The 24667-nt window shown below is 35.2% G+C and overlaps 1 protein-coding gene across 2 annotated transcripts in view; it reads right to left on the bottom strand.

Annotated features, from left to right (window-relative positions):
• Positions 1-1172: 1172 nt before the first annotated feature.
• PLS1 (plastin 1) overlaps positions 1173-24667 on the bottom strand; it is a 110671-nt gene continuing 87176 nt past the window's right edge. For both annotated transcript variants that reach the window (XM_012001257.1, XM_012001265.1), the window contains exons 11-16: positions 20159-20237; positions 16725-16839; positions 10837-10970; positions 10252-10375; positions 3212-3336; positions 1173-2965 (exon numbers count right to left, since the gene is read on the bottom strand). In XM_012001257.1, the coding sequence (XP_011856647.1) occupies positions 2830-2965; positions 3212-3336; positions 10252-10375; positions 10837-10970; positions 16725-16839; positions 20159-20237 (713 nt within the window). In that variant the 3' untranslated portion in view covers positions 1173-2829. The remainder of the gene's footprint in view (positions 2966-3211; positions 3337-10251; positions 10376-10836; positions 10971-16724; positions 16840-20158; positions 20238-24667) is intronic.

Raw genomic sequence — 24667 nt, 5'->3', positions numbered from 1 at the left:
AAAAAATAGCCAGGCATGGTGACGCAAACCTGTAATCCCAGCTACTCAGGAGGCTGAAGCACGAGAATCACTTGAACCCGGGAGGCAGAGGTTGCAGTGAGCTGAGATCGTGCAACTGCACTCCAGCCTGGGTGACAGAGTGAGACTCTGTCTCAAAAAAAATTAAAATTTTGTAGCAAGAGTCTATGTTGCCGAGGCTGGTCTCAAACTCCTGGCCTCAGGCAGTCCTCCCACCTTGGCCTCCCAAGGTGCTGAGATTATAGGCATGAGCCACTGTGCCTGGTCTGGTACACTCTTTATCCAGCATAAATTGGGGTATTTTAACATAATCTATGCAGTCTATCAGTTTTTTCTACACAGGCGATACAGAGACCAGTGGTGGAGTTATGATGAACAATAGCATCCAAGATTCAGAAGCAGCATATTACTTCAAGCAGCTTACCCAAACCACATATACAAAAGAGCAGTCATGACTTCAGTCAGAGAAGAAAAAAAAATCCAGATTTAGATCTAGTCCTACAATACCCTAGACCCCATCTCCATCTCTAGACTCTGCCTCTCCCTCAGTACTCTCAGGTCACGTTTGCCTGTTTGTCTTCTAGGATGCCTACAGGACTGCCTGCCTCGGGTTCTTTACATTTGTTCTCTCTGCTGAACGCTCATAGCACAAATATCCTTAGAGAGACCTTCCATGTTCACCCCAATACAAATAATCTCCACCCCATTTCCCAAGTCAGTCTATATCACGTTACCCTATGTTATTTCTTCTACTGCGTATCACTATCTAAAATTCCTATTTACAAATTGTCTCTCTACTAGGATATGATACATGGATATGATACATGAGGTCAGGGGACTTCATCTGTATTTTTCTCAGCTGAATCTGCAGTGTATAGCATAGTATCTGGATCAAAATAGATGATAAATTTGTGAATGGATTGATTCACCTGAATTATTTCAGCACAAACTAAATTGTAGTAATCACACAGTTGATTTCTAATAATTATTCATATTTAAGAACATACCCTCATCTTCAAAGAAATTACCAAATACAATTTTTTTTTGTTTTACTAACTCATTTAGGAACTGTTTTCTTTTCTGGAAAATAAGTTTATGCTAGATTAATTTTCAAGGCTGAATATTTTTCTTCAAATGAAATAAATACAAACACATTTCTATATACACAGCATTTTTATTAAATATACTCTGTGAGAAAAAGAACACCCTAAAAGTGCCAGATTTCATGTAAATCCAATAACTTAGTAAATACAATAGTGAAAAAAAAAATCAGAGGGAAACATAATTTAAATAATCTTATAAAAGAGCAAGAACATATCTTAATCTTCATATAAGAAAACAATCATCAAAATATGAAAGGGAAAGAAATCTCTTTTGTAGAAGAATATATTTCAAAATTCCACCTGATCATTTCATTTAAAAAATTCTATTCTAAACACATGGGCAGTCTCACTCTTACCAACATGTATGTTTAAATCAATGGTAGAAGGGGAATTAAGACTACTCATTCACACTGGGATAAAGTGACATTTTTGTTGCACAACAGTATTGCTCACTGCACTAAGAGTGGAAGATGGAGGAATTAGATTTCTGGCTTCAGTTGTTAGCAGCAGAATTGGATTAATGCTAAAAATTTAGGAAAAAAATAGGGCCAAGCTGTGGCGATTTCCAAGTAACACAAACATTAACCAAACATTGCCAATTTGTAACGGGCTACAAAAAAACAAATGAAAATACTCTACATTAATATAGCTTTATGTTACTTTCTATTAAAGATATTCAGTGGGCATATTCTAAATTATATAGGGCTTCTATAGAGACCTAAACTAGCAAGTATAATATGAAGCTAACAGGATAGTGTCAACATATCTTGGGATGTTCTAGCCAATGTTTGGCTACAAGTATTTGGAAGGAGTCAAATAACTATATGCACATTCAAAATGAAGACTTTTAAAAAGAAATCTTAATGTATCCAATATCCACAAACTGAAAAGTGTTACACATGTTGTGGGGGAAAAATACTGATGATTGGCTGAATGACCAATTATACATACCACTTACAAAAAGCTGGGTGATACAGGTGCAAAAAAATATATATGCACACATGTATCTCTAATAACATCCTACCAACACATATGTGTTGCATGACATAGTTAAAGCTGTATTACCAAACTAGGATATGTAAGGTATCAATGTAGTTAAAATTAAATTTTTAGTAAAAAGCTGCTGCTACTTAAACAAGAGAGTGAACTTTGGGGTTTATTCAATAATTAGTTCTCATATATAAAAAGTTTGATATTAATAAACAATTCTTGTCACCAGAAGGTTTTAGACAGTATAGAAACTTACAGAAAAGTGTTTTTGGACCACTTTAAATAGTTGGAGGAAGCAAATAAAAGGATTAAACTGGATTATGAGTATGAATGCATTTATGATCAAAATTAACACACAAAAAAATCAAAACACATTTCACAGCAGAACCTGCAAAAATTTTTGTATTCATCTTTTCTGAACCATAAAAAAGAATTAGTCTTAATATGACTTTTAAGCAACAAAAATAATTTAATCATGAAGTATCAGCTTGATTATGAATATATTTTATTATCTTTATCAGTTGGTAAATTAACTGTGTTATCCAAAAAGGCTGACCAGCTCTAACTAGTATGAACAGGATATTGAATTCATTAATGAATATATAACTATTTTGAACATACAAATAATCTCTGGTTTTACACACCCACTACATTTCAGTATCCTGTAAACTGTGAGGCATACAATATGTTTAATGTGGCAGAAAATCATATGAAATGATTATTTTATTCTGTTCAGTCCTTTTCCCATTAAGCATGCAAACACCGTCATAACCATCTTTGGTTTTACTTCTACGAGGTCATCAGGTAATGCATATATCCGGGCACCGATCTTCCGAGCAACTGAAATGGCATATCTTGAAGAGACAAGAAAAATATCTTGGTGTTATCCACTGTGTTTCCACTTAACATATTTTAACAAAAGAGTGAAATATTGTGACAAGATTAATTTTACGAAAAGGTTAAGTTTGTGAGTCTTAAATCATATTCCCCATACAAGTTATATTTAAAAATATGAATTTTAAGGGCATAGTAACCTTTCCTATAAGGATTTTAGAGAATTAAAGGGCCACTGTGTTCTAATATAAACCATAAAGGCTTACTTAGCATTGTTCAGCTTGTCCTCATCAGATAAGTTTTCTCTCCTGATCATTTCTTGACGAACTGCATTTGGTGCAATGGCATCTATTAAATCTAGAACAGGTAAACTTGTGCTTATAGATTTATCCTAGAAAACAAAGCATAGATGAACATTCATAATCTTCTGACCTTTAATTTTCATTATTTTCAGACTCTTCTGATCATATAACTGAAGGCAATCTATAAATTATTTGTACCTAACCTAACGTTCAGCTTTTCTGCAACCAGCACACATAAATAAACCATTTAAAATATACTTTTCCTTAAATCTTTATATAGAGTTGTCAGCATACCTGAATAAGGTTTGTGGACATGATAGCTCCTAAGTATGCTAACTCCAGTTTCTATTCTGTAAAAAATACACATCTTTTGAAAGGGAGTAGATGAATTTTTAATTAACAATTTTTAAATTCTACTCATATATTTCTTAGACCACAAATCCCAAAGCCTTCCCTTAATATTTTTCAGAAAGAAAATGAAATAGCGAAAGGGAACATTTACAAAGACATTGTTCTTATTGTTTTACATGTTTTAGTTTATTTAATCCACCTTTTAAACCCTAGCATATTGATAGTAAAGGAATTCTTTTTTTAAAAAAGATGAAGAACATGAAGTTCCTAAGATAGCTCAAATGACTTGTTTACACAACCAGTAAATACAGAACTGGTATTTGAACCCATGACAGTCTGACTCTAAAATGCCCAAGAGCATTTTGAAGTTACCACCAAGGCAAGCTAAAAATAGACAACTAAATTGTAGTGAATAGTGCATTGCAGATGAAATCAGACATCCTGGTCTGAACTGATTTTTACCACTTATCAGTACTTGAACAAATTATTTGTTCTTTCTCTCAGCTTGAATAGTGGCCGCCACTGCTTGCCTACCCAGAATCTACCCACTCTTTACTTCTTCTATACAAATAGAACCCATATTTTTGCTCTATATCCATACCTCCTTCACATAGACATAAGCTTCAAGGAAAGCCGACATTCACAGTTCCAGGAGTGAATCTAAATTAACCTAGGTCAAGCATTCTCAATGGAGGCAGGGTGATAACCTTTTTTATGTATAAAGCATGCAGTGCATGAACAGGTAGGTATACAGTGTATCTCTGCATTAAAATTTCATGGGAGAGAGAGAAAAAGGGAAAAAATGTCTAAAAATATTCCTTAGAGGATAATTTTCTTTTAAGGTTTCAAAACACTGGTCTAAGCCAAATAGAGGAATCCTATTCTATTACCACAGTGATTTAATTTGGGCCTATGTTATGGAAAGCCAGCAACCCCACCTCCTGGATGTGAATGGCGGATGAAACCTCTGTCACAAGCAGCAACTATCCTATGATCAAAAGGAAAACCAGCTTTAGGGTGAAGCTGGCACATTAGATGGCAAAGCAGAGATGGGAAAAAAAAATTGAGTTCCGAATGACATTCTTCAATTATTGGTTCAACCAATCCAGAAGTCTACCCTACCTCTGGATTACTGTTATTGTGGTCAATACCTTTCCATTCAGTTTAAACCACGTGAAATTGGGTTTCTGTTACTTGAAGCCAGAGCACCCTTTCCTAATCTCTAAAGTAGAATGTCATAGGATTCTTAGGAATATTGAGGTGGTATAGGTGAAAGCATCTAGTAGAGGCTCTAGCCAAATGTCAGTTCTTAATCAATATCTAATAAAACAATTTGAAGCCATGTGAAGAAGAGTAACAGGCTTCTTTGAACCACGATCAGCCACTTCATTTATTACTTTTTTTTTTTTTTTTGACACAGAGTCTCACTCTGTCGCCCAGGCTGGAGTGCAGTGGCGTGATTTTGGCTCACTACAAGCTCCGCCTCGCGGGTTCACGCCATTCTCCTGCCTCAGCCTCCTGAGTAGCTAGGACTACAGGCGCCCGCCATTATGCCTGGTTAATTTTTTTTGTATTTTTAGTAGAGACGGGGTTTCACCGTGTTAGCCAGGATGGTCTCAATCTCCTGACCTCGTGATCCGCCTACCTTAGCCTCCCAAAGTGCTGGGATTACAGATGTGAGCCACTGTGCCCGGCCTCATTTATTTATTTTACAAAAATTTATATTCTTATTAGGAATGTTCATTTTATGATACAGATCTTTAGGCAGGGGTAATATTCTTATTAGGAATGTTCATTTTATGATACAGATCTTTGGGCAGGGGTGAGGGTAAAAATAATTAGGTCCTTTAAGTCTATCTGATGCTGGTAATCTGGATCTGCTTTTCGTATCTTCTCCGTTTCTGAGAAATTATCATACCTGTTTGCTCAATATATAGTCTGCAGACCACCCACATGAAAATTATGTGGAGTACTTGTTAAAAGTGCAAATCTAGCTCCACTCAAACTAATGTCAGGTTATCTATGAATGAGGCTGGGAATCTACATTTTTAATAAGCTCTCTAGATGACTCTAAATGTGTACTGTATTATACTTTCTAAAAATAATATTTATTTCATTCTAGAATAAATTTTAATTTCTATGGGCTTATCTTTCATATATTTATGATTAATTTTTTAAAAGACAAGTGACTTAATTGTGCTATAATTTGATTCCTTATTTATATGTGTTATTTTAAATATTTCATTTAGATTTAGGAAACAAGTATTTTTCCCACCCATTTTCTTATGAGTTACTTTGGGTAAAGCTTCTACTGAGTTGAATGAAAAATTTAAGTTTCTAAAGATTGTATCAGATCTCTTATCTTCTTGTTTTCGATAAAATAGCCCTGTCTTCCAAATCCTCTAATTCGTACATTGTCAGTGAAAGACATTTTACTTTTGCAAAGGGAAAGGGGTTACAGTGAAAACCCTTAGGTTAGTATATAAATACATTTCCATTATTTTTCCTTTTATTTCCTTAAGTTAATCATAAAGAAATGACCTCAGCAAAAAGAATTTCATTATCTTAATCTAGAATTACCTAGAGCTTGATTTTCAAGATAATGATTTTTTCCCTTTATTTGATACATATTAGAACATTTCATTCCACTGCTATTTCTGTCATTTTAAAAAATAAAAATGGAAAGGCCGGGCATGGTGGTTCACACCTGTAACCCCAACACTTTGGGAGGCCAAGGCAGGCAGATCATGAGGTAAGGAGATTGAGACCATTCTGGCTAACACAGTGAAACCCCATCTCTACTAAAAATACAAAAAATTAGTTGGGCGTGGTGGCAGGCGCCTAGAGTCCCAGCTACTCAGGAGGCTGAGGCAGGAGAATTGCCTGACCCTGGAAGGCGGAGGTTGAAGTGAGCTGAGATTGTGCCACTGCACTCCAGCCTGGGCAGCAGAGCGAGACTCCATCTCAAAAAAATTAAATAAATAAATAAATAAATAAATGTAGAAAACCAGTGATGTGGCCACCAGACTTCCCTAAAAGGCTCAGCAGACTCCCCTGCCCCGCCACATATGATGCCCTTTATATATTAGCAATGCCAACAGCGTGGTAAGCCCCATTTATTGAGCCCTTAATATGTGCTAGGTACTGTTAAGCTCTTTACATTTTGTTAACTTATGTAGTCTAACAACAATCTTAGTAGATAGGGATTATTAATTTCCCCATTTTAGATATGGGGAAACTGAAGAATAGAGAAATTAATAACTTGCCCATGGTCACACAGATACTAAATGCTGAGCCAGTAGTTTATTCATCAGTAGATGTAGCCCTGCTGTTAGTATAAACTGCTAAGGTTTCTGTAAAACAGATGCCCTTCTCATGTGGTCCCACACTCCCCCCCTTAGCTAATTTATATAGTATTGCTGACACCCCGTACTGTGATTCTTGTTTTCTTATTTGCCACCTTCCCTGAATAGTGAGCTCTTTGAGGGCACTATGTAGCCACAGCGACTAGCAAGGCAGCTGACACAGGGCAAGCTTTGAATATTTATGTAATAAATGAGCAGTATGTTACACAGCTAATCAGCAGCTCAGCCAAGAGTCAACCCAGGACCATAAAACTCCAAAGCTTGGCTTTCCACTTGTGCATAGACAGACCTGGATATGAAACCCAGCTGTTCTGCTTAAAAGTTGTATGACAGTAGACAGTTACTTAACTTCTCTAATGCTCACCTTTTTGCTCAGAGTATTTAATTAAAGGAAACAATATGTAAAGTGCTTAACACAGTGACACAAAGGACTCAATAAATGGTAATTATGATTATTATTTGCTGATATACCACCTTCTCTATCTTCTTAGCAAGAGAAATTTATTTTGTGGCTAAAAAGGGTAAATTTGTCTTTTCTGAAATTCCTAGTTATAGTGCTACTTTGATTATAATTAAAATGTTTTTTCTGCTAGTACCACTTAATATAGCCTTCAAACATAATGACTTCTGTAGCTGGAAAAAAGCCTCCCTCACCTCAACTATGTTTTAGCATTCACTGCCTCATTTCTTCACTATTTGTGCTCTCTTTAAAGATTTTATCATTAAGCATATGCAAAATGCCAAGCACTTTTGCGATGTTTCTGCCACCTCAGTTCTAAGTAGAGCCAAACTCTCAAGTCGGCTGTTCTCTATGGTTGCTCTCCCTTAAAAGGTTTATGCACTCCCATTTCTCAACTCTTTTATTCAACTGATCACCAAGTCTGTCTTTCCAGTTTTAATGTCTCCTTTCACTGCCCCCATTTTCCTAAAATTACCTCAAATTCAAGCCTAAAACTGAATTCATCACCTTTTCCAGGAAGAAGCTGTACCTCATGACATCCCCATTTCTATTAGTGTTATCTGTTTTCCAGTTACCCGTGCCCAAAACATCAAGAGTTTTGGCTCTTCCCTCCCTTCTTCTTCCCCAAATCAGGAAGCCAAATCCTAGTTCTTCTTTTGCAATAACTTATAGCTTTCTAATCTTACCATTTCCATTCCCAGCCCCAAACCCCTTATTACTTCACACCTTGAGTACTGCCTTGAATTCTTCTGCACTGTCCTTGCAGTTACACTATTCTCCCTCCCCATCCTGTTCACCACGTGCAGATTAGTATTCCTAAAATAATTGCCTTTCTTATTACCCCCTTTACTCAATATCCTTTATTTAGGCCAAAATCCTCCACAATCTTGACCCAGTTTATGTCTTGCACAACATCCCTTAGGAACCATCCTATTTCTCCTAACTTTCTTAGACATGCCTTTATTCAAGATGGACCCTTCTAAGTTTGTTATCCCCCTTTCTCTCCACCAATTCAAATCCTCCCGCCATCTATGATGTTCAAATCCAGCTGTCTTTATCGGCTCTTCACTGACCATTCAATTGGAAATGATCAAACTTTTCATCCACAATATTAGTTGTATTACTTGAATTTTGTCATTTACTCTATAGTATTGTTACCTTCTCAGTTATACAATCTTTGTCTTTAAAATAAATGGTGAACACTCTGAGGGCCAAATTAATTTCCTATACTTTATACCCTTTTCTTTACTTAGAAAAGTTACTTAATAGGAACTCAATAAATATTAATTTGCTCCTAAATATTTTCTATTGTATTAGCTATATACATGCTTAATATTTTCTATAAATTAATGTGCAAATGCATATAATTTCAACATAACAATTTTAAAGAATAACTGCCAATTAGAGAATTTTATAATACAATGCCCATTGCTATTTTATATTTTTGTGTTCTATGTCTAAAACACAGAGAGACAAATCATGGATTGAAAATTACTTCAAAAAAAAAATAAGAAGTAACAAAAACTCAGTGTCATTAGTTTCTTCCAAGATAGAAAAGGAAAAAGAAAAAAAAAAAAAAAGCAATTGAACTAGGACTCAGGCAACATCTCTGCCAATATCCAGCTGTCCTGTTAAAACCGCCTTGGGCCTCAGTTTTTGGCAAACATGAGAAGATTGAATTGATAAATTTCTGACATTTCTTTCACTTTGTAATGTTGTTAAGCATATAAAGCAAGGGCAAAGAGAGAAATAAAAATGGGTAGATATCTCTTAGGATAGCTTAGTGTTTCATCTCTTTGTACTTTATTTCAGTAAAAAACAAATTGATTGCAGTTTTTCACACATAATAAAATCACAAACACAAGGCTCACTGAATGAATGTGTACAAGCAGACATGCTTATTTGTAGCTAACATCGGCTTGCATGCAAAAGCAAAACACAATGGAAATGCATGAAAATTAGTGGGTAGGTATGTACAGATTACATTTTGAGTGCTTCATGAATCATCCACAAATGCTCGGAAGTGAGTGTTAAGTGCCATTATGAAGCCAGATGACAAGATTTTTTTTTCCTACCAGTTTTCTCAATTCCCACTTGGATCGGTTTGGCTGGCTCTGTTATGCCTTGGAAATGATGTCAATACAATTCTGAGACTGCTGCTAGGGAGCACAAAACATTATAGGTCCTATATAAACAATGGCTTCTTATCTTTTTCATTTGATAACTGGATTTTTTTTGGCTCTATTCTGTTTATTTTTTAAGATTAGATTACCAGAGTCAGATAATATTAACCTGCATTTATACTTAACTGGACAACCAATCAAAAATTTAGTAATTAAAACTGAATATTTCAAGTTTACACATGCCAAATAATTAGTATGCCTAAACTCATAAATCATGTTTCTGACATACAACATCAATATAATTCTAAGCCAAACCAATGTAATTTCCAATAAAAATTCATTCCTGGCCAGGCGCGGTGGCTCACATCTGTAATCCCAGCACTTTGGGAAGCCGAGGTGGGCAGATCACAAGGTCAGGAGATCGAGACCATCCTGGCTAACATGGTGAAACCCTGTCTCTACTAAAAACACACACACAAAAATTAACCGGGCGTGGTGGCAGGCACCTGTAGTCCCAGCTACTTGGGAGGCTGAGGCAGGAGAATGATGACCCGGGAGAATGACCCGGGAGGCAGAGCTTGCAGTGAGCCGAGATCGTGCCACTGCACTCCAGCCTGGGTGACAGAGCGACACTCCGTCTCAAAACAGAAAAAAATTCCTTCCTATAGCAACGGAAAAAGAAAGAAATTTAAGACTCTTGCTTACCTTGAAGCTGGAAATAGAAGTCTTTTTGTTTGCACTTTTAAGAGTCTGATTGACCCATTTAATAATAATTTCATCATTTACTTTTTCACCCTCTCCAAGATCTGATAACACATTCAATGTGTACCTGCAACAGAAAAGATGTATATTTGAGACTGAAAAGGGTAAAATTTGCTTTCACATAATTTATATCAATGCTTAGATAAATACTTAAGGAACAGTTCAGTTCTAACAAATATTTCTAATTTTAGTCTGGCACTTGCACCCAGTTACATTCCAAAGTTACAAACCTCATTAATCAGAAACAAAAACTACTACATGGTAGTTTTAAAACTTAAAGCAATTCCTTATGAAGCCATTTTTAAGAGGCATTAATAAAAGTGATAGTGTTTCTGGATATTGACCCATTTTTAAATAAAATATAATTTACAAAAAAACCATAATCAACAGTAAATCCTTTAAAAATTAAAATATTTTACATTGTATATTTCTTCTGTGTTCATTATTGTTCAAAAATAGCTAAAAGTTTAGTTCAGATTACTTGTTGGAGGAAACAGGCAGTGTTGGTACCAACATATCAGCCTTTACCTTCTCATCAGCTGCCATACCAATGCCAGGGTAAGTGTTGAATTCCCTTCATTTAGGTCCTGCCCAGCAATGCCAACCAAGGAGAATTTGGCCTTGTTCTTCCCAAGTTCCACTGCATAGTTACAGTTTTCAATCTATAAATAAGTAAAAGTTTGGGTATAAAACAGATTTTTAAAAACATATCTCCTGAATACACCAGCCTAGTTCAGCCATCTGAAAAACAGTTATGATGACACCTTAAATTTATATGACCAATTTCATAATAATAACCCAGGGAAAGCAAGGACATAATTATTTCCATTTTATAGTTGAAGATTTAAAGCACTGAGTGGGTTAACCTAAATAGAGGAACAACTGGCTGGAAAGTTTTAAGATCCCCTCCTATTCTAAAAGTCTTGACTATCCAGGCCGGGCGTGGTCGCTCATGCCTGTAATCCTAGCACTTTGGGAGGCCGAAGCAAGTGGATCACCTGAGGTCAAGAGTTCGAGACCAGCCTGGCCAACATGAAACCTCATCTCTACTAAAAATACAAAAAGTAGCCAGGCGTGGTGGTGGGTGCCTGTAATTCCAGCTACTCAGGAGGCTGAGGCAGGAGAATCACTTGAACCTGGGAGGTGGAGGCTGCAGTGAGCCAAGATCGCGCCATTGCCCTCCAGCCTGGGCAACAGAGAAAAAACTCTGTCTCAAAAAAAAATTTTCTTGACTATCCAAGATGAAATAGCTTATTAGTGGTACATCTGTGACTAAAAGACAAGGTTTCTTGCTTTCCTTTAATGAAGTAATAGATGATGTTTTGTTTAGATTTAAAATTTAAAAAAAGAGAAGAAAGTAATTGTTTTATTAAGAATCTAACTTCATCTCCAATATTCTTTACCCAGATCTTACTCATCCTCTGAAATTCAGCTTTTGGCCCCTTTCTTCAATAAAGGCTTAACCTTAACTGTACCAGCTAATAATGATCTATCCTTTGCTTGAACTCCTAAGAATGCTTATTTTGTAATGCTTATGCACCATCTTCTACTTATACTTAGCCTTTTATGTGTTTCCTTTCAACAACTATAGTATAAGCTTCTTCTAAAGGACAAAAATTTTTTCATGCACCAATCTATCCACTTCCAGCACAATGCCCTGCCTAAAGTAAGAATCTGATACATAAACACCTAATAAATTGTTTACCCTCCCCAACCACACACACATACTTCTTTCCAGTGATATAGGTCCAGCTGGGTCCTTTCTCTAACACTTTTTTTTGTCTATCCTGGAGTCAATAGGGTTTTTTATCTCCATCATCTAGTGCTGTGTTTCTTATATCAGAACTTATAAATTCTTATGTATCTGAGTCTTTTTGCTCCAGTGAAATTATAAGCTCTCATAATCTTATCACCAGTAGGAACAAAAGTGCTTACACTAAGTACTTTTTGGAATAAACATTTAAAAGGAGAACACTATTTTTCTTAATTTTCTTCCAAAAGTTAGTTAAGGCACCATTACAAAATAGTCTAATCTAAGGTGCATAGATACATTTTTCCCCAATAGTAAGAAAATATTTCCAGGAAATGTGAGACAGCTAATGAAAGAATTTTTACAAATATATGGTTATTGTTCTTTAAAAAAGAGAATCCAAATTCCCAAAGTTCAATTTACTACAAATAAAAATGGAAGATCTTTGAGCCTGCTATAACATCTGCCTGGCTCACTTCACAAATTGAATAAAATGTTTGATATGTATTCATTTTTTTAAAATCCAAGGAGAAGCTGGGTGTGGTGGCATGCCAGTAGTCCAGCTACTTAGGTTGAGGCAGGAGGATCACTTAAGGGCAGGAGTTCAAGGCTGTAGTGTGCTATAATCATGCCTGTGAATAGCATGCACTCCAGCCTGGGCACCATAGTGAAACCCTATTTCTAAAAAAATTTTTAAAGAGTTTTTTAATGCAGAGATAATATTTCAAAAAATTGTTTGGAATCATATTAAATTATAGGCTTAGACCGCTTAAAAGAAATATATGCTATAAGAATGTCGATTTTAAAAAACAGAATAGATTCCTAATTTATGGAAAATAACATTAGCACTTGAATTACTTAACACTGTGTACAGGAGAGTAAAAAGCCAGCGTATTTACCATGGACACCCATTTCAGTGGGAGAATTTTATAGCAAACTGCAGTAATCAAATGTGTTTCAATGAAGAGCCATCTGCTTTACAGTTATACCAAAGTTCCTAAGGGAAATGATGGCGAGAAAGGAGTTCAGGGTTGCTTGTATAGAGGCCTAAGAACATACTGATATGACCAGCATTGAAAGAGAAACTGGAAACAGGTGCTAACATAAGGGAAAGCATATATTCTATTTATTGGCAATAGTTGGTTCCAAATTTGGCAGAACACTTCTAAGAGATCTAGAGAGGTACCAAACTAGAGAAGGAATAAGAAATTAGGTTCCTAGAGGTAATCCATGTGTATGGTAGTACAGGTTGAATATCCCTAATCTGAAAATCCAAAAATCCAAAATACTCCAAACTCTAAAACTTTTTGAGCACCAACACAATACTCAAAAGAAAAGCTCATTGGAGCATTTCAGATTTTCAGCTTAAGGATGTTCAACCAGCATACTGCAAATATTCCAATATCTGAAATACATCTGGTCCCAAGTATTTTGGATAAGGGATGCTCAGCCTGTACTTAAAACCCTAAAAACAGATCTGCTCCCTGAGGGTGTAAATGTAGAAGTTAAGACCTTTGGGCCAAGAACCAGGCCTTGGAAATACTGAGTTGTCAGGCTAAAAGATGAAGAACCTATGAAAGGTAAGAATGAGCACAAAGAAAGCAAGAAAAACTTGGAGTGCAGTCTCACAGGGTTAACGGAAGAAATGATTACTATATTAGTTCCGTTTTCACGCTGCTGATAAAGACATATCCAAGACTGCGAAGAAAAAGAGGTTTAATTGGACTTACAGTTCCATATGGCTGGGAAGGCCTCAGAATCATGGTGGGAAGCAAAAGGCACTATTTACATGGCGGCAGCAAGAGAAAATGAGGAAGATGCAAAAGCGGAAACCCCTGATAAAACCATCAGATCTCCTAAGTCATATTCACTACCATGAGAACAGTATGGGGGAACTGCCCTCATGATTCAAATTATCTCCCACTGGGTCCCTCCCACAACACATGGGAATATGGGAGTACAATTCAAGATGAGATTTGGGTGAGGACACAGCCAAACTATATCAATTACCAAGTACTTTAAATGCTTTGGACAAAAATGAAGCTTAGATCATTTGGACAATGAGAAGAGTTACGTAATGGGACACAAGGGTTCAAGTGAAAATAAATACTTAAAAATAAAGAAGGCGGCCAGGCATGGTGGCTCATGCCTGTAATCCCAGCACTTTGGGAGGCTGAGGCAGGTAGATCACGAGGTCAGGAGATCAAGACCATCCTGGCTAACACGGTGAAACCCCGTCTCTACTAAAAATACAAAAAAATTAGCTGGGCGTAGTGGCAGGTGCCAGTAGTCCCAGCTACTCAGGAGGCTGAGGCCGGAGAATGGCATGAACCTGGGAGGCGGAGCTTGCAGTTAGCTGAGATCACGCCACTGCATTCCAGCCTGAGCAACACAGCAAGACTCTGTCTGAAAAATAATAATTATAATAATGAAGAAAGGCTATTTTAACGGTGCAGCTTTAAGAACTTTGTAACCGAAGGAAAGTGACATCTATTGATTATTGCCCAAATTCCATAAAATAATTCCATAAAGTAATTCCCTGTGATACTGTGTCATGAAAGTACTGCTTCTTCATTTTTTAAACATCTTGAATTTATTTCAGGCTTTATGTTTCATTCTATACTTGTTGAAAAAGTATTCTGCATATGATTCATTTGTGACATATGTATTTATTTGTAGTTCACATTAAAATTCCAGGTATAATGAATGGTTAATTTCTGTTTTCCTGTTACATTTTGCACTCAGAATTTTGGAGAAAAAAACTTACATGAAATTAGTCAATAAAATTTTCTGAATTCTACTCCCATGAAAAGAATTATATGCAAATCAAATGAAATTAAAAATGCAGGCAGTCCAATGACTAGGAATGCTGAAAAATATAACTCTTTATAATTATACCACACATTTAACTACTTTTAATATTATGATATATTTCCCTTTAAAGGTCTTTTTAAATTTTTTTCTTTAAAAATTACAGTGTCTATAAATACATTTTCATTCTATAGACGTGAAAAACCCAAAGTCCCTTTTGAATGCATCTCTGTGTGTGTTATGTATTTTAAACAAATTAGATTCATATTATGTATATATATAATTTTGTGTCCTGCTCATTTCCATACCACTATTACTAAAACAATATTTTTTCTTTGTTTAATTATACTTTAAGTTCTGGTATACACGTGCAGAACATGCAGGATTGTTACATAGGTATACATATGCCATGGTGGTTTGCTGCACCCATCAACCCGTCATCTAGGTTTTTTTTTTTTTTTCCTCGAGATGGAGTTTCGCTCTGTTACCCAGGCTGGAGTGCAATGGCACATCTCGGCTCATTGCAACCTCCGCCGGTTCAAGCCATTCTCCTGCCTCAGCCTCCCGAGTAGCTGGGATTACAGGTGCCCGCCACTATGCCCAGCTAATTTTTTGTATTTTTGTATTTTTTTGTATTTTTGTATTTTCACTGTATTGGCCAGGCTGGCCTCGAACTCCTGACCTCGTGATCCACCTGCCTCAGCCTCCCAAAATGATGGGATTACAGGTATGAGCCACTGCGTCTGGCCCCCATCATCTAGGTGTTAAGCCCCGCATGCATTAGGTATTGTCCTAATGCTCTCCCTCCCCTTTCCCCCCACCCCCTGACAGGCCTGGGTGTGTGATGTTCCGCTACCTGTGTCCCTGTGTCCTCACTGTTCAACACCCATTTATGAGTGAGAACATGCAGTGTTTGGTTTTCTGTTCCTGTCAAACACTATTCTTAATGGCACATTTTACTTCATCTTATGAGTGTGTCAATTTTATTAACCCTTTATTGAATAACTGGGTTGTTTTCTTGTGTGCTGTATAAACACTGCTATGATTAGCATTTTGCCACACAACTTTGTGTCTTTCTGATTTTTTCATCAGGATAGCTGGAAAAAGGTGAAATTAGGTCAAAGAATTTTTTGGAAGATTAGTATGTATTGCCAAACTGGTTTTAGAAAGATTATACAAATGAATACTTCCTCTAACATTGGATGCAGTTCAATAGTTTCTTGTTTTAAATTGCATTTCTTTATTCTGGGTGAAAAGCTTTTCGTATGTTTACTATTCATCATTATTTTTCTATGAATTGTTCACTCATGTGTCATTCCCATTTTGCTATTACTATTTCAGTAGCTCTTCAACTTTCTTCCCTAGAAATCATAATATTCACTTTTGTTTACCATGTACCATATTGTAGTTGTTTGCACACATATTTCCCTAATTTATTTAGGCTTTCCTGAGGACCAACTCCATACTTTATACTTTTTGTTATATCCTGCATAACCCTGTACAGGTATCAGGTAATTGATAAATACTGTTGAATAAATGAGTGGATAACCGATAAAAATTCAGCAAGTTATACCAATTGTAAAATAAGAATACATTTACAGTACATCTCAAAGAACATTAAGTACTATGACTTGATAAAGATGAAAACAGTTATATAAAGTGTCTGACTACAGGGATTGCCTTCATCTTTGCATTTATTAAAGCAAACTTGTAAAAAGGCTATTAAGCTTAACACATTTTGGTCTGAATCAGAACTGTGGGGACAGAGTACACTTCATTCAACTTCATGAAACTCTAAATTCTTTGTTTTATATCAGAACAATAACACTATATACATGGCCATTATTTCATTCACCTTCTTCATGTTCCCTCCAAGGGCAGGATAAGGAGGTTTGTTGACATGGCTCCAGTTGACTGGCACTCGGATCATCTCATAGAGCTGAAAGATCACTAAAGCATCTGTGAGGTCACTAAAACAGGAAGGAAAAGCAGATAAAGGAGGAGGAAATGTTGGGTACTACCTAATTGTATTAAGTACATTGGAGACAGACTTATGTCTTTAAGAATATAAGTCATTTAATCCTTAAAGAATGACAGAACATATCATTTGACCCAGAACTTCCAGTCTAAGAATCTGTCTAAAATGTTTACATAAATATTTACAAAGGTATATACATCCAAGGACATTCATTGCCACAGTATTTATAAATTTGGAAACAACTTAACTGCCTGGCAGTAGGGAGCTGTTGAGTAAACTATACTATAAACTCCTTGGCCACCATTAGACATGAGGTAGATCTCTATGTATTGATATGAAAAGCTTTGCAAGACATATCAAACTTTAAAAAACAAATGGCACAACATTTCATACAATTTGATCTCATTTATTTAAAAAAATTTAGAGTCAAATGTGGTTATATACCTATACATGCTAAGGACAGTTAATAGCAATTACCTCTATTAGGTAAAGAAAGAGGTCAGGAAAAGGGGAGTACGAGAGAGTAAGGGTGGAATGTTTTATTTTATTCTATATACTTACATACTTTCTGGAACTTGTCCAGTAAGAATAAGTTCATGTATTATTTATACATTATTTTTTAACTTAAAAATAATTATAGGAAAATCACAATAGCTACTCAGTAGGCAGCCGTTTGTGTTCAGGAATGAAGGTTAAGAAGAAGGAACTTATGAACAAGTAGGAATTCTCGAAGTAAAAATATTAACTACTTTGGATTCAGAAAAATATGTTCTCCTGAGAAGGTTAGTGTATGCCTGTTTAGTCTATTTTTAATGCAGTATGCTAAGGACATAAAGCAATAGCAACTGATTTTTTAAATTGCTAGCTTGGTGATGTATTACATGACTTTTCTCCTCCAACAGCTTGTCCAATGAGTTATGTTTTGCTAAGGTTCATATTAAATTACTTTGCATTCTCTGAGCACACACCACATGGCAGTGAAGGCAGCTGGGCCCAGTACTAGGTGATAGAGGGAGAAAGTCTGATATGAAGGTAATTAAGATCTGAGTAGATTATCTTTAGGCACATGAAACATTCTGTATAAAAAAAGAATCACTAAAGTATTTCTACAGGTTCTGGAATCTTACCTGTTTCATGTATTTTTCTTCTTTACTTTAAATGAATTCATTCTTATTCCTGTCTAGTATGGTATTATTATTATTTTGCAAATAGAACTGAGGCCCAGAGAGTTTAAATGATTTCCAGAGACTTCAAGATGAGTTCTAGAACCAACTGGTCATAGAAAAACTCTAGGACTAATAGTTCTTGAAATATATTCATAACATTTTAGAGAAGAGAATTTTCAGGGAAAATCTAGCTGTTTTGGTTTGGGCTGGCTATACTATAGGCAGGAACCTAAAAATTCTTGGGGGTGGGTTTAGGAATATGATGCAGACACAATTCTATGGAGACATGGTTCCAGTGTCAACTAGATGTCCACCTAGTGTTCTTCTGCATCTGATGGTTCTCTAAGATTATGTTAAAGAATTTTCTGAAAGTAACAGTTCTTTTCCCAAGAAAAAATACTATATGCTCAGAAGCCCTATGCTGGTATTTCTTGAATAAAGATATTCTTCAGATATCTTTAGCTAAAAGGTTTGGGCAATTCTCTTCTCCACTGTCAATGATAGAATCTAGTGTTCCTGATATTTATGAAATAATTACATGAGTATCAGCAAATCTTAATCTGCTGTTTTTAAGATTACTCTTTAATTATAGAAAAATACATATTCATGGTTCAAAAAAATACAATCATGTTTAAGTTACTAAGATTAAAAGTCTTGGGCGCGGTGGCCCACGCCTATAATCCCAGCACTTTGGGAGGCCGAGGCAGGCAGATCACCTGAGGTCAGGAGTTCGCCACCAGCCTGACCAACATGGAAAAATGCCATCTCTACTAAAAATACAAAATTAGCTGGGCATGGTGGCACATCCCTGTAATCCCAGCTACACGGGAGGCTGAGGCAGGAGAATCACTTGAACCCGGGAGGCGGAGGTTGTGGTGAGCCGAGATCATGCCATTGCACTCCAGCCTGGGTAACAAGAGCAAAACTCCATCTCAAATAAATAAATAAAATAATAATAATAATAATAATAGTCTCCTTACTGTTCTCTACTCCTACTACCCAGGCTACATACAGTTTGCTATGTACCTCTCTAGATTTTCTTTTAAAATTCGAATACAAATACTACACACTCAAATTGTAAACAAAATGGGATCATACTAGACCTTGTTATTCTTTTCTCTTGACTATGTATTAGAGACATTCTTTCAAATCAGTCCATAAAAAGTGGACCCCTCCTCGCCTTCAATATTTGTGTTTTAACTTCCCTGCTACTGTAACAGGAGCTCTGGTCTAATTGACATATATCTCCTCTCATCTAACTGAAATTTACACACTCTTCAAGAGCTTTACAAATATGGGTCTATCACAATCAAAGCCAGTTACCATAATAAGGTAACACTGGTTTTCAATTTTAAAGAACATTGTGAATAAACACCAAGCAGCAGAAATTACAGCATCATAAATCCTCAGTGAGCCAGTGAACTTGGCCTGTTGTGACAATCTTCTTTAAGGAGTTTCTTGGGTATGTAAATTATTAATACATTTAGTTAATTAGAACTTTTTTCTAAAAAAAAAAAAAATACAACTAGCTGAAGTTGGCTTCTTTTGCATTTTATTAAGGCAGGCTGGTAGACTGTATAATAAAGAGAGAAGAACGGTTCCCTCTCATCCACACTTAGAAAGATGCATCGTTAGCCCAGGAATTGATTTAGTGAAATATTTTCTTAGCCCTACTAATGCCAATAATGTGTTATCATTTTTAAACAAGAAAGAATGAGATAAGCTACAACACTTATTCAAGGAAAACAAGTTACTTTTACAAATTAGAAAAAATATACACATAAATTATGGAATAATTGAGGTTTTGGCAGAAATAAATGAAAAATGACAATAAAAACATAACAATTTATCAGTTATTACTGTTACTCTGATAAAGTGAAATTATTTTTATGATCAATAACTATAAAAGAGTAAGGATTATCTTTACTGATTTATATATATCATCAAAAAATAACTATTATTCCTTTTTTGAATAGTAACTTTCTTTTAAAATCCATTGTATTGCCAATTCCCAGCATCCTGAAACTCTAAAATTTGGCTAAAATTCTTGCGACTTGAGAAAATGTTCCATTTAAACATGCCTACAGTTTGAAACTTGAAGAGTTTGACCCTGACAGTACAGCTGAAGCACAATAAAATATTTACCTGTACAAATGGTTAATGTATGGGTTGACTCCTAAGGAATTCATCCAGTTCCGAAATGTTCTCTCTTCCTTGCTCTCTCCTAGAGTAGACACAAGCTCACACTGATGACTCAGGACAAAAGGAACCAGGAACTATATGTTAAACCATTCTAGCAGGTACAAACTGATCAAACCTACCTTGCCATGGTTCTTTAGATACTACAGTTTCTTTAAAGGGAGAAAAAAAGTCTCTTAATGCCAAAGTCCCTTCTTTCCTACTATCTAGGAAGCCTCCATTTGCTCTAAATCTCTTCTTCTAGATTCCCTTTGATGTCTGTGAACTAGTACTGAGCCATGGGTTTCTCTGCCTAGAAATAACAGATACACTTCTGTGGTCTATAATTATGATTAGATGCAAAAGGGATTCGCTAAACATTAATAAAAATAAAATCTTTTAGCAGTCAGGGTAACATTAGCACATTAAACACAAATAGAAAAGTTATACCTTTCTCGATTCAGGGTTTCTAAATTTGTACAAATTATGGTTTTACACAGGAAAGTTTCCCAGCACACAAACTACACTTTACACCACACAATGAAGGGCAGAGGAGATTACAGGTAAATATAAAAACACACAATGAAGGGAGTATAACTATTTTACAGGCTTCCTGAGTTAGTTTAGATTGTCATTACTGAAAATACATAAGGAACACAGACCCAATACAGATTGATAAGAGAAAGACACATTTCGTCATAGTAAGTTCTGGACCTCAAAGATCTACTCAAGGAGATAACTCCTTCAGGTGCTGTTATTTAACCCTACCTCCCTGAGCATTCCCTTCATAACAGTGCTTACATAATCTCTAAGGAAAATGTGGGTTATGGTATACCACAAAGTGAGCAGGAATGTGGGCTGGTTCTACTACTGTCTGCCTTCTAGTCATCTCCTGATGGCTAATAGTCCTAAGTAACTATCATGAGTATTTGTTCTTCAGCAAAGGTAGTGGACAGTGGAACGACCCAATTTATATCTTATCACCAGACTCCTGAAAAACTGAAACATTCATACCTCTCAATTCTAAGTTATAGGCAAGTTCAAGTCACTCTAGATTTTGGCCCATGTGACAATTTGGCACATAAATCTATAATCATCTGCGTTCCAGGGGCTCATTCGTATAGAGCCATTGCAACAGTCATCTTCACATTGAGTGCCAAAGACTGTATAAACCTGCACACCCAGGACAGGAACCCAAGCCTTGTCAGAGCTAAAGAATTCTATTATTTGTGCCAACTGTTCAGGAAATAATCTACTCACTGTAGTTTCATGTGGTTTTAATGCCATTATCTAACAGCTTTCCCAGAATCTGCTTTAATTATTGCTCTATTATATAGCCCTATAATTTCTTGCTTAAATTTTATTCCCTCTGGTCTGCATAAAAGGTAACTGATCAGTCTGTTGTATCTGCTACCACCACTTTATAATAAACAGTCTACATGATAATCTTTTTTTAAGAAGAACCAAGCTAAACTAAATATTTCCAGAATCCATGCCAGCTTTAGTTGTAGGAATTATTAAACAGGTACAAATTAAATCTATGAACTATCCCCAAAGTGACATAAATATAAACATACTGTGATCAATAACTTGATGCCTTCGATTTGGATTTACCTCTCAGTTGTTTCTCTATTACTATCTATCATAAAGATATATATATTTTTTTCTAATAGTTACATAAGTTTTACATTATTTCCATCTAGGAAAATCTAAATGTCTTAAAATTATGAAGATTAACAGTGCCTTATTGGTTTAATTTTTAATTAAAATATCCAAATTCTGTTGAATCTAATGATGCAGTAAGTAATATTTTAAAATAACTAAACTTGCATTTTGATAGAGTTCTGAAACTATCTTCAGGGGTTCATATTTCTTCCTATTCTCAACTGATTATATAATTATTTTAATTTTTGATACCTGGAAAGTAAAATAGATTTTATAAATGAGCATTTATTTACCTAATAACGTTTCAAAATGTCTTGGTACATAAATGCGCAAAGCTAGAGGCACTATGCATTTGTGCAACAGCCATGGTAAAGCATTACAAAAATATATGTATTCCAGATTGGAAAATGTCTGGATTACAGACAGCTAAAGCAATCTTCAAGGTAAAATATTTTTTCCCCCTAGATCTGATATACAATTTCAAGAAGTAAAATCTTAATTGCTGATATACAAGACTGAAAGAACTATAAAACATTCTTTTCATTTGCAGGCTCAATTTGACATCTACAAATAAAAAAAAAATAGCAATAAAAATAACAACTATCTTAGAAGTAGGCTACTAGGAGGGAAGAAAGGAATTAACATATATTTAACACTCAATAAATGTGCTGTGACACATGAAGTGCTTTCCTCCTCCCTCCCTGACCATTAATAAACACATACTGTATTCTTTCATTCATGATCACATTTAGCTTGCTCTGTAACTCTTCAAATTAAGTTTATTAGTCTTGTTTTATATATGAAAAAAACCAAGGCTCACAGAGGTTATTCAGATTAAATAGTGGAATTAAGATTTGAACAAAGTCTGATAGTTTATGGCCTATGTACCTTCTGTAACCATAAATGAATTCTGAGATGGTCTTTCTATACAGAGCCCACATATCTGGCTCAATTTGATGTGAGGATTTAATATTTAATTGTGTTTTAATTCTCTAGAGAGAAAATTCTCTGCCAATGAGGACATACTAACATATGAATTTGGGATGTGATAAGATCAAGCTTCAAATTTCATAAGGATATATTAAAACTCAAATTTACAGAGGAAAATAATCCAATGACAGTCAAAGTCAAATACATTTTTGACAGATGTATGAGGACATACATATGTTTTAAATAAAGATGACTGATAAATATTTCCTATGTTATCTTAACAGATAGTAAATAATAATGGAAATATTTAGCAATCTTATTCACACTGAAAAATTCCAAAAGCATGCTGAACACTAGCAAAAGAATTCAAACATGAAAAATAAGAGAGCGAGCAAGTTGGAAAAGATATCTAGCAAGAATTCAGTGACTATAAAAAGCAGATCCTTTTTAATATGCCACTCTAAACAATGCCTTCTACTGACAGAGGGATTTTGAAATTTTCCAGACTGATAAAACTTAGCAGTGTTCCTTTTGCTTATTTTTTTTCAAGTTCTAATCTCTTACCCTAAATTTCTCTTTGCTGAAAAATCTACATTTTTTGTCTACTTTCCCTCTCAGTTACATATCTACATAGAAAATATAATCTTTATTTTATGGGACCTTCAAGAAGAATGAATTATTCATATTCTTCGAATAATGTATTTGTTAAATCTGAAGCGTCTTTCATTAATCACAAAACTGTAATTATGAGGTGACAAGGACATTGGAACTTTGGTTATGGCAGTCAAGCAGAAAAAGACCATGAAATTGATTTCTCATTCTGTCTCACTGGGAAAGAAGGGAGTAAGTGTGAATTATGTGAGAGGATGAACACTGAGATCATGAATACTGCACATCAGATTCTCCCTACAAAGAAGAATCCCCGCTTTCTCCAAACCAGAAAAATCTTAAGATTGGCGCCTTCCTCTGACAACTGCCTCTCCCTTCAGCAACTGCCATTACCACTGCCACTGTTTTTACTTTAAGTTCTGATACTAATGTGGGTGTTGGTATGTGTGAGAGTGGGAGAAAAAAGAAAGGCTGGGAAACAAAAAATGAGTAAGAACTGGGTATTAAGAATGTTTTGTCATTATGATTCATATATTGTAAGCTTCAGTGAGGTTCAGTAAATATAACATAGCTAATTGATACAAAATAATATGTTATAGAACCTAAATTAATCCTTTCAAAGATTACTTGTGATAAAAGATACATTTTATCACAGGAGAGGGATAAAGGTTTTACATCAAATCATGAAGTCCACTTCTCAAAATTGAGTTCTAATGTGTTTACAACTACATATCCCATCATTATAGAAGGCAAATTAGGTAGAAATTTTATAAAATCAAAGCTTTGTTCTGCTATTCTAATTAAGTTTTATTTCTGTTTCATTCTATGGGCATATTAAGAGAGAAATAACACAGCATGAACAATGCAAAAAATAAAATATCAACCCAGATGGAAAGAATAAATGGTACTAATAAAAAGAACATTCAGAATGAATATATTTATAGAGTATAGAAAAGTACTAAATACAGTACCTACATTAGGAGGGGTCAAATCTGCATTTCATGAAGCAAAACAGGAAAGTATTATATATTATGAGACAGATAACGATAGACCACACAAAAGACAAATAACGAACACTAATTTTTTCATGTACACTAAAAACATTAAAAAGAGAACAATACTAGAGTCAAACTGGAGCTTTCAAAGGAGAAAAACACCTACAAATAATTATTTTATTCTAATAGATAATTCATTGTCCATATTGGTGGTAGAGCTGTTATGTGATCATTTATGAGAATATTTTAAATGTATGATAGTTTTCACTAACCTCTT

The sequence above is a fragment of the Mandrillus leucophaeus genome, unplaced genomic scaffold (genome assembly GCF_000951045.1).
Source record: "Mandrillus leucophaeus isolate KB7577 unplaced genomic scaffold, Mleu.le_1.0 Scaffold1176, whole genome shotgun sequence".
Taxonomy (NCBI): domain Eukaryota; kingdom Metazoa; phylum Chordata; class Mammalia; order Primates; family Cercopithecidae; genus Mandrillus; species Mandrillus leucophaeus.
The sequence above is the reverse complement of the archived record's forward strand: the minus strand, read 5'-3'. Positions and strand labels throughout refer to the sequence as shown.